Source organism: Asparagus officinalis, chromosome 4, assembly GCF_001876935.1.
Source record: "Asparagus officinalis chromosome 4, Aspof.V1, whole genome shotgun sequence".
Classification (NCBI taxonomy): domain Eukaryota; kingdom Viridiplantae; phylum Streptophyta; class Magnoliopsida; order Asparagales; family Asparagaceae; genus Asparagus; species Asparagus officinalis.
In genome coordinates this window covers 29,777,500-29,788,557 of record NC_033797.1, presented here as the reverse complement: position 1 = coordinate 29,788,557, position 11,058 = coordinate 29,777,500, and the positions used below count along the sequence as shown (strand labels likewise).

The 11,058-nt window shown below is 35.9% G+C and overlaps 1 protein-coding gene across 3 annotated transcripts in view; it reads left to right on the top strand.

The window, feature by feature from the left end:
* Positions 421 to 11,058, top strand: part of LOC109837079 (cleavage and polyadenylation specificity factor subunit 1) — a 58,216-nt gene continuing 47,578 nt past the window's right edge. For 2 of the 3 annotated variants that reach the window (XR_002246176.1, XM_020405163.1), the window contains exons 1-5: positions 421 to 919; positions 4,917 to 5,063; positions 5,783 to 5,936; positions 6,788 to 6,926; positions 7,950 to 8,095. Coding sequence is in view for 2 of the 3 variants with exons in the window: in XM_020405163.1 (XP_020260752.1) it covers positions 588 to 919; positions 4,917 to 5,063; positions 5,783 to 5,936; positions 6,788 to 6,926; positions 7,950 to 8,095 (918 nt within the window). In the remaining variant the exon portion in view is untranslated. The remainder of the gene's footprint in view (positions 920 to 4,916; positions 5,064 to 5,782; positions 5,937 to 6,787; positions 6,927 to 7,949; positions 8,096 to 11,058) is intronic. The other variant, XM_020405164.1, reaches the window with a different exon arrangement.

Here is an 11,058-nt window from a genome sequence, read left to right as displayed (position 1 = left end):
TTATTTTTTATTAGTTTATTTATATTTTATTATTATTTATTTATTATATAATACATTTAACATATTAAATATAATATAATAAGCATGTTGATAATAACTCTATATTAATTACATTTAATATATTATGTTAGATATTATATTCACACATTTTTCAAACTCAAAACCAAAACATCAAGCTTAAAACACCTAAAATGTGTTTTGAAATAAGTATTATATTTTTTATTTGAGGATGATTTATCTTAAAAAACACCATGGTTTCGAAACGCATGGTGTTTTATTTTTGTCAAAAATACGGTGGAAACAAGTAAAACATGAAACAAGTAAAACACCAAAATCACACGAGTTCGTGTTTTGTCGAATTGGTTCATCAAAAACAGAAGGATCCGACCCGAACCAGGTCCGGTTACCTTGCCCTCGTCTCCTTCACAAAACACCGTTCGATAAATCTCGGTTCGTGCCCTAAAACCCTCTTCTAAAAAATCCCGCCAATCCCTGCAGGTTAATCCCTTAACCTCCCCTTATCCCCCCTATTCTCCCCTAAAAACCCTAGCTATCGAACCTAGAAATTAAAACCCTTCCTCTTCAGGATGAGCTACGCTGCCTTCAAGATGATGCACTGGCCTACGGGCATCGAGAACTGCGCCTCGGGCTTCATCACTCACTCTCCCGCCGACGCCGCCGCCTCCGTGATCCTCCCTCATTTGCAACCCGACGACCTCGACTCCGATTTCGCACCAACGCGACGAATCGGTCCAATCCCCAACCTCGTCGTCACTGCCGGCAATGTGGTCGAGGTCTACATCGTTAGGGTTCAGGAAGACGACGCCAGGGTCTCCCAGGCCCCAATAGAGCCTCGAGGAGGGGGCGGCATCATGGACGGGCTTCGTGGGGCCCGCCTGGAGCTAGTCTGCCATTACAGGTTCAGTTCACCTAGCTTGATTATTTCAGAACTGCAATTTGTTAAATCCAACTATTTGATTGCTTGAAATTAGTAAGAAAGGATGGAATTCGAGCCAATATAAGTTGAATTGGTTAAGACATTTGGCAAAACCAGTGGATAGAGGCAACTCTTTTTGGACGGCATATGTTACCCTTAACCAGATTTAAATTTATTTGAATAACGCTTAATTCATTGTTTAATAACTCAAAATGTCCAATACATGATTATTGATCCTCTAGACCACCCAGAAAAAATTTCTGGTCGGGGTTTTCGTTCAAATCCTGAACTTACAAGAAGTCATTCATACTTCAAATAGTAGATAAGTAAACCTGCTTTGGTAAAAATGGGTCATAAATGCATCTGATAAGGGGTTTTACTATTTTGTGATAGGAGAAATGTGATGGAGTGTCAATTAGCCATGTTCTGTTGGATATAACAACTTCATTCACGTTGTGTTACTATAGGCTTGTTTGGCAGCCTCCTAAAAATGGGCCCACGTTTGATCTTGGTCCCATTTTTTGGAAGAAACTTGTTTGGGAAAAACCGGACCAAAGTTGGGCCAGTTTCTCCTATGCCAAAAATGACCCTTAAAACTAGTTTCTTTTTTTTATTCACCCTCCATTAGATCAAAATCGAACTAGTTCATCTCTAAACTGTGCTAGGGTCAATCCTGGCCTAGTTTTGAGGAGTTTGCCAAACTAACCTACTAAGTCGTGAATTCTTTTTTGGTCCTTTAGATTTATTTTTTCCTTTAGCCTTAGAGTCTATTTTTATACTAGATTTGTCATCTTTCTTTAACTTCTAGCCTCTTTCTTGTCTAAGAGGTTTTTTTGGGAGTTGCTTCTAGATGTAACACGTATTTCTTTAGTTTGATCTGTCAAACACACACTAACGAAGTTGTCGGCCATGAAAGATTTAGCAATCAATTGTTTCTATGCGGATCTATATTGCACTCACAAGAAGGTGATCGTGGGGATGAGATGGGGGGTGGGGTTGTCCAACATTTCCCCTCCAATGCTTAAGTTTAGTCTATCGAAGGATAAATAAACAATGGAGAGATTTAGTTGTGCATACCTTTCTCTCCCAGACAAGAACGTTTACACTTTAGGTGATGTTTTAGGCCTTATCCTAATATCTCATTGTGATTGAATATAAGTCTGAAGGTTTCATTATTTTGTCAGCCTATGCAATAACAACAAGCTTTGAGTACACATGGTTAACATCACAAGGAGTAAGGACAGAGAGTTTATAGAAATCTGACACTAAAGAGAGCCTTTCATCAAAAAGCATGAGGAAGGTTTTCTTTATCTATCAGAGATCCGGATATGTCCTTGTTCCTTGCAATGAATGAGAGAGGCGAGCACCTCCTGCCTTGCTTTTCTAGGAGACTCCATAATTCCAACTACTCCAACACCACGGTTCGGAGGACGACAAAGTTCACCATTGTGACGAGTGCAATTGTGTCGGTTCTGGGACTTCTTCGAGAGGGAAAAATTCCTCAAGGACCCAAAATATGGGACCAATAGGGGGACAAGTGAGGTGTCCCCCTCCTATTGGATAATGAGTTGGCCATAGGAGAGGGACACCTCACTTGTCCTCCTTATTGGTCCCATATTTTGGGTCCATGTAGCAAAGCTCCTTCGAGAGGTCTTTACCTTAAGGTGCGAGTAGGATTCTTCTTGGTGTTTGATTTGGCAATTGGCATGGTTGTTTTGAACTAGTCCGAGTGGATGAAGTTATTCTTGCTTATCCAATGTTTCTTTAGAGACTTGTTTAAATGTGCTTTGACGATATTTGATTTCGACCATTGAATATGGACTTAAAAAAAGCACTGAATGTGGAGTCTTTCTCACAGAAGATGTCTATTGAAATGTTGCTCGAGTCCTTTAGTTTGATTGTTTGGATATATCACAATGAGTTTTTAGGATAGGATGGACTAAGCAATCAACCACTTCCACATAGATCTATACACAAAAAAATGTGATCATCGGGGGTCGTTGCCCGCTTTGCCTCTTCAATGCTTTAGTTTGTTTCTTTTAAGAGCTAATAATCGAAAGATTTAGGGTTTAGTTGTGTGTACCTCTCTTTTTGTAGAGAGAATGTTATCCCTTTTGTGACGATTGTTTTTGGCATTACTTGCGTCATCATTATTGATTCAAAGACTAAAGACCCCTTTGCTTTGACATCCTACTAAATAATGGCCAACTTTTAATGCATGCAATTACTTTACATTTTGATTTTTTAGACAAATTATTAGATAGTTAAGACAAAAAAAATTATTGGATTGTTACAATTTTTTGATGTCCATCACAACCATTTCTATCCTTATAGTTCTATAACATAGTGGTTGTGTTATAGTAATGCTCAATATCCTTCAAATCTTCAATGACATCACCCCTGTGGTTCGTCATACTTTGCTATTGTTTTAGGGTTAAGCATCAATCTTTCTATCATGCTTCTCACTTGAAGGCCAATATGAAAATTTCCGGATTCGCAAGCTTGACCTCTAGGGTTGTTGGCCTTGTAGCACTGCTTGGATGCTCAACCTTACCCTACATAATCAATAAGTGAATATTTAAAAACCCCTTATTTGGTTATATGAGCCAATAAATATGAGAGAATCTATTGAGATAGTATGTTCATGTGCAATAAAGGTCACAAAATGCATTGTTTAGGAGGGATATTCATTGGGATAATTTGGGGACAACTGGGACAATTTGCTCTCTAGGACAATTTTAAACCATCAAGAAAATTTAAATTAGACAAAACAACATAAATTGGGATAATGAAATAATTTGAAACTAGGATTGAGACAATTTAAGTGGGATAGCTGATGATGTGATGCCTTAGCATTGGTTCAAGGACTGGGACTACAAATCATAAAAAACTTTGTGTTCATATTTATACTAGTCTAAAAGGAAGGGTTTAATTACTCTCTTGTTAGTTATGCCAAGCCTGGTGTTTGTCTATAATTTTTTTGGTTTAGGAATTCGTCATCTACTTGGAGTGTTGAAATTAGGCCAGCAATCGGACCCTGTCATTTATAATTTACATTTTTGAGCTGTAAGATTATTAGTATTTATTTGGTTGTTTCTTCTCCGAACTGTTTTGTTTTTCCTATTGTCATGTTTGAGAAAACAAGGAGCATCTGCCTAATTAATTTGTTCGGCAATGTAACCATTACAAGTGGGACTGATGCAAGTAGTGTTGGAACCAAATTAAATTGAATATTGAGGTGTTCATACTTATTTGTGAAAGATCATCAAATCCAAATCCAAATTTTCTTCTCCAAATTTGGATGTACATTTCCTTTAAATATTTTGTTGAAAACTAAAATACACGTATAATTGATTTGATTTGTTATTTTAATAGTTTCTGAATATTAGTTATTTGATTTGATAGTTATTTTCATTCAATTAAAGAATTGAATTCTTTTCATTGCATAAAATTTTTATTTAGAAATCAATCCTCTACAACAATATATAAGCTATTTGAATGTTTGGTTAAATGGTTATTTTGAGAAGAAGAGAGAACCAAAAATAGTAGAACAAGTTCTTTATTTTTCTATTCCTGCTATTTGTCAACACCTAGAGGATACATCATCTTCATCTGTTTGGTTGTAAATTAAATGATACCAGAAGTTTGCTATTACTTTTAGTTTTTTTTCCTTTTTGCATGTCACTACCAGTATGCTTCCCCCCACATTTATTGTTTTACATTAATATTGGTGAATCATTTTTATGCCAATGGGCTTTGGACTTCCTTCATAGGGTGCATGGCTCTTCTATTATGATATTTCTTCTGCTATTTATTGTTATTCATACCACTATTTGTAATCATATCAAGCTAGTCCCAGATTCTTATAACTTGTTTATTTCCCCCTACAGCTGTGTTACTTAGTTTGTCTTTCTTATTAAATTCTTGATATGTAGTATTTGAAGTTCTTTAATAAATTGGCATCTTGGTTTGTTTGTAGATTGCATGGGAATGTTCAATCCATGGCGGTGTTATCTTTGGGAGGAGATGAACGAAGTAAGAGACGAGATTCAATAGTTTTGGCATTTCAAGATGCCAAACTTACTGTTCTTGAATATGATGATTCTACACATGGATTGCGCACTAGGTAATGATGATATATTGGCAATGATCTTCTCTTTGTTTGGCAAAGAGAACTATATTTAGAGTTCCTTTTCTCCTGTTCAAAAGAAACATTATTTCTAAACTTCATTCATCTTATTTGGTAAGCTGAGTCAAGGAGTAATATTAAACATAGCTTGCTGTCCTTTCTTTCTGGTTTCTTGGTAGCAAATTTCATATTATGAGTTTTTATGTCTTCTTAGTTTGCAAACTATACGGTTATTCCTTTGGTACATCATGTTACCACTTACCAGTGATTGAGGAGATGATATTTCTATAAGTGCCTAAATTCTGTTGTAGTAGATAATAGTTTATATGGACACCTGCAAGCTCACCTAATTGCAATAACTGAAATCATAAGATGTTCTAGGTTATGATAACGTGCGAGCACATTACTTTCTGCGTCACAGTAGGATTCAAAGAATTATTAGCATTGTTAATTCTTGTAATCTTTCTGAAAGGTACTACCTTCTTTAGTTGGATACTGTGGACAATCTTCAGTCTTTCTTCAACCCCTTTTTGTGTTTGGCTTGTTATGTTTTCGAGATATATGTTAATTTCACCATTATGATAGTTTGATATGCTGTCACTCTTAATGTGGCAGAACATTTGGTTAACGTAATTTCTCTGCTATAGCTATTTGGCCATTGCATTTATTCTGTGGAGTATGCTTCCTTGCTTATATCTCATTGTTCATCTTTTCAGTTCAATGCATTGTTTTGAAGGACCAGATTGGCTTTTCCTGAAAAAAGGCAGGGAATCATTTGCTATGGGCCCTCTAGTAAAGGCTGATCCCTTGGGTCGATGTGGTGGAGCACTTGTCTATGATCTTCAGATGATAGTTCTCAAGGCTGCTCAGGTTGCAATTTCCTTTTTAGTGTCTCTTTGTAGAACTAAAGATATGTGGTGATATATGGTACATCAGTATGCTTTATAGGAGTAGTATTGCTCAGTGACATGCAAGCATGACCAACAGGCCAGTTCAGGGCCCATTCGAGGCTTGGCTGGGGCCCAGATGTCACCCCAGCCAGCTAGAGACTCAGGTGTCCCGAGTTAGAGTCCTTGGGTACCCAGGTTAGAGGGTCGGACCAATGGCAGGCTAACAAAACCTGGTAAATGATTATTGCTGTTCCAGACTCACAGCAGTTATACTTATACACACCATTCTCGATATGTATAGTCTTGTATTGAAAATTGAAAGTAGTACAAATATATATTCGTGTATCTAATAATCAAAGGCATTCAGATTTCTCCAATCGTTACTAGTTCAGTTAAAATGTTACACAAGTTTTTATATTTGAATAGTTTTTCTTAAGTCCTTCATTTTGCTAGTTTTATAACTCCACAATCCTGGTGTTGCTAATTCTTTTTTATATATATATCTTTAAAAAATCTCAATGCTTTCAGGGGTTGTAATAATATACTTCTGAAGTTATTCTTACCGTAAGTGAAAAGAGTTGTTAATCAATTTTCCGTCTTTTCCCTTTTCCGGGTGAGTGGATGGTGGCGGTGGCGGCTGTGGCAGTAGTTTTAGTAGGTCACAAGAGCTAGTTCTTGAAAGGACCCATAGAATCTTGAAATCAATTAAATCTCAATATTCTTTCTCCATTAATTTTTTGAATTTTTTTTGTTGCTTTAAAGATGCTGTCTTCTACTATTCTTAAAGTTTTCTATGATTTATTCATGATTTTGTTAATTTCTTTTTCCTAGACTGGCCAAGGACTAGTTACAGATGATGAGCCTACTAGCGTGGGAGGTAGTACTGCTGCAGTTCGTATAGAGTCATCGTATGTAATTAACTTGCGGGAGTTGGATATGAAGCATGTTAAAGATTTCACATTTGTACATGGTACGACAGCTACATATTTCTTATTTTGCTTAAATTATGCTTGTGATTTGATGTGTATGTTGTCCATTCTGAAGGGTGGTGATATTTTGTATACAAAGTATGGACGTGAGTAGTTAAGTGAATTATGGATGCGCTGTTATTGCCTAGTGTCTGCTTTTCATGCATCATGCATCATGCTGATACAGTTTACATATGCTCAGCATTGTAGGAATTGGCATTTCTGAGAGCTTACGCTAATTTGTACCCAAGATTTCAATTTACTATTTATATGTTCAACCTATAATTGTTCCATTGAACATCATTAAATTCATCGAACTATACTGCTGGATAATTTTCTAGAGCTTGATCTACATCCAAGAGGGTTGCCTAGGAAATAGATGGTTCTGTGAAGGATTACAATTGCTCCAAGATGGTAGAAAAACACCCTCTTTCACGAAAAGGATAAAGGTACTAGGTTATCATCATATAAGCCTATGTACTTGGCATCTCATTTCCAAACATCTGCCTTCATTCTCTCTATTTCAAGATTCTTAATTATAGTTCTCCATATTTCTAATTTAGGCCGTGTTTTTAACAAAAATTGGAACATTTTACTTCCACAGTTACTGACCCAAATAGTAGTTGGGTTTTTGAATTATTCTTTGTTATTTAGTTATAATATAACTTCATTCACTTCCTCTGGAGGCTTCTACAAGTTCTTGCTCACAAGTTTTCATCCATCTCAACTTATTATATACCCTCCTGACATGAATTTTCAGTTTCAATGATAAAGATGTATATGCACTGTATTGTATTAATGCCATTACTCTTCTTGTTTTCTGACCTTGACCCCTTTCTTAAGAATTCCTTTTCGAATTGCAAATTTACTAATCATTGCTTTTGTCTAGCATTTATATTGCAATGTGCAAATCAATTTAACTGAGATATTTCTTAGTTCTTTCTTTATTTTATAATGCTAAATCCTTTTTGCTTCCATATACACGACTGTTGTCCTCTGAAACCTCCTTTCCCCTTTTTGAGCAGGTTATATCGAACCTGTTATGGTCTTTCTTCACGAAAGGGAGCCTACTTGGGCTGGACGTATCTCATGGAAGCATCATACATGCTTGATATCTGCCCTAAGCATCAGCACAACCCTAAAACAACATCCTTTAATTTGGTCTGCTGCCGTAAGTTGGTTGAATTCGAATGTTTAAATGACCTACTCTTTTTTGTTACATCTATGTATCTACCATGTGATTGCAACTTACTCGCAACTTTTAAGTCTCTGCGATCGTGTGAAACATAATTTCATAAATTCCATTAAGTCTCTGCGATCTATGAAACATAGTTTCATAAATTCCAATTGCTAAATGATCGATCCGGAAATTTGTTTTCAGCATTTTCTGAATGACCAAACTACAAACTGGAGGCACTATACCTATTACTGTACTAGGATAGTCGCATATTGGAAACTTTCATGCATTTTTAGAACTGGTTTGTGAATTCCCATTTGTATTTATTTTTATAAAATTGGAAAGATCCATGCAGTGTACCTGTTACCATTTGCTTTTATCTACGTTCTAATGTTGTTCTGTTATAAACTATTGGAAGGAATTGTTAGAAACAAAAACAATGGGTATAATAACAAAGTGACAACTGAATTTTGTTGATAAAGTACGATGAAAATGTATTTCTAGAGAGCCTTTTATCAATGTTCCATTTTCATTCTGTTATAAAATATGTGGAATGAACTGTTAATAAAAAAATTTAAAGAACTGTTATATTAATAAAGTGAGAACTGAAACTTTTTGTCCAAAAGCTGTTGAAAAATGTGTTATTTTGTGTTTATAGAGAATATGTTGAGATGAAACTGAATAATAAAGGGTTTTTTAATGTAGTGGAGGGCTTAAGATATGAAGCAGTGTAGGGTTTATAGAGCAAGAGGCGATTAAACAGCTCTACAGAAAGGTTTGTTTTTGGGATTGTTCAGGGGCTTCATCAAATTTGGACCTGATGGTTTCAGATTCATAGTCTCTTGCAATTTAGTTTTGTAATTGGCTACAAATCTGTGAAGAACTATTCAGGGGGTGTTTCGGGTTCTGATCTGATTAGGATTAGGGATCCTATCAAAACAAAAAAGGAAGTCAAGAGATTGGGAAAAGAAAAGTATGCATGGATTTCACACCCTATCAACAATCAAGTGCAAGGGGAAAACACCTCTTCATGAGATCAATGTTTTCAATTGAAAAATATAGATGACTCTAGGCAATAGGATTTGATCTAATGGTTACAAACTATTTTTTTATCAAATATTTAAAATCACAAGTTTAATTTATAATTCAATGTTTTTAAATTGATGTAAGGGAACACAAATAATACTTCCCCTCTCTTGGTTATTTCAAAAATAGATCAACCATTGAGAATACAAAAGCAAGTTTTCGAATTTAAAAACTTGAACGAGATCTTCAAATCATCGTTAAATTGATTGAGATGAACAGAACGATAATAGATGGATTAATATTTGTAGGAAAAGTAGAAAAAATTCTTTGAACAACATATAAGAAAAAAATATCAAAACATAAACAGAGGAGATGATCAAGAAATGTTCCTTTTAAGGTTTAAAGGAAATTATTAAACTAAACAAGTTTAAAATTCAAGAGTAGTTATCGAGATAAGTTACTCATATATGGTAAATTGATTACAAAGACGTAGGTTTATACCATCTCTTTTCTTTGCTTACATGGAGGTTAATGCGGAGATGACCAAACACCAACATAGTAAGGGGTGGGTAGGGATGTGGGTGAGAGCATTCAATATGATGGAAGAAACTTAAATGTGAAGTCTGTGAACTGTAGCAATCAACAAGTTGGGTCTATAGTTGCAATACGTGTGTATACATACAGAACTATACATGCATGTGTGTGGATGGGTGCATGTGTGGATGCGTGCATGCGAGTGGGTGCAGGTGTGTGGACTCTTGCGTGTCGTGCGTGCGTGCGTGAGCTTGCGTGCATGCGTATTCAGCTGATTGAGTTTTATTCCTTATTGGGTATGATAATGATACATGCTCCCTTTCATTTTAGTTATAAGGTTGTAAAAGATGCTAGGTGGAATGTTATGGGAAGGGTGTTATTTAGCTAACTAGATACTGTTTATACTTAATAGGTGCCACAAAATTGTTAAGAGGAATAAAAAAGAACATGAAGAGGCGGACATAGGAGGGAGGGAATAAATTCATTGAGAGAGTGATTACTAATTGTATCCTTCATCCTGCTTCATATGCTGTCCTAGAAGAGAATAGAAATTGAGAAGGGGAGGAAAAAATATTGAGAAGGATTTTTTTTAATGAGGAATCAATCCTTCTACTTTGTTGGGGGGAAACTACCTACTTTAGAGATCCCAAACCTTGTTATGACTGGAGCTTTTCGCATTGAATTACCATTTTCCATTATGTTTTATTGATATTTTGACTTTGTTAATTTCTATCCTTCGTTTGTTGCATTTAAAAGGTTAGCCTAATATGCACAACTCTCTATATAGGGTCAGAGCAATCTTTTCCCGTATAGTGCTATGCAAAGATGTCCTCTTCATGAATTTAAATTTAGACTTTATTAATTTTTTTTGTTCGTTTGGACCTAAAGTCTTTAGACCAAAGTTGTTGAAAGCGAAAAACAAAGCAAGGTGCGACAAGATGGCGTTTAGGATTTTTTAGGAAAAGGCATCAAAACAATATTGAAGGGAAGAGGCGGTGGATGAGGTTGAAGGTTAATGACAAGGTCACTAGTTGAGAGGAGGCGGCGTTGGGTGAAGTCAATGGTCAAAGTCAAGGTTGAGAGGAGACAGGGACAAAGTTTTGAGAGAAGGAGAAAGAACAAAAGGAGAGGAAGATGCAGAGTAGCTGAAGCAACATTTGGATTAGAATTTGGAATTAGGATGCGGATTAAGTTTCTTGGCCACTTTTGTGACCTTGATGCCTATTTTTCCCGATGGTCGCTTTTGAACATGTTTTTATCCAGAAGAAAGTGATACAACCACTTAATAGGGCACTTTGGCCCCGAGCAAAGTAGTTCTGTGCCTCCAAATGCATAAGCGTCCACTTAAGCGAGACTTTTTAATGCTTTTTATAGCATTGCTCTAGATCGGTGATGAT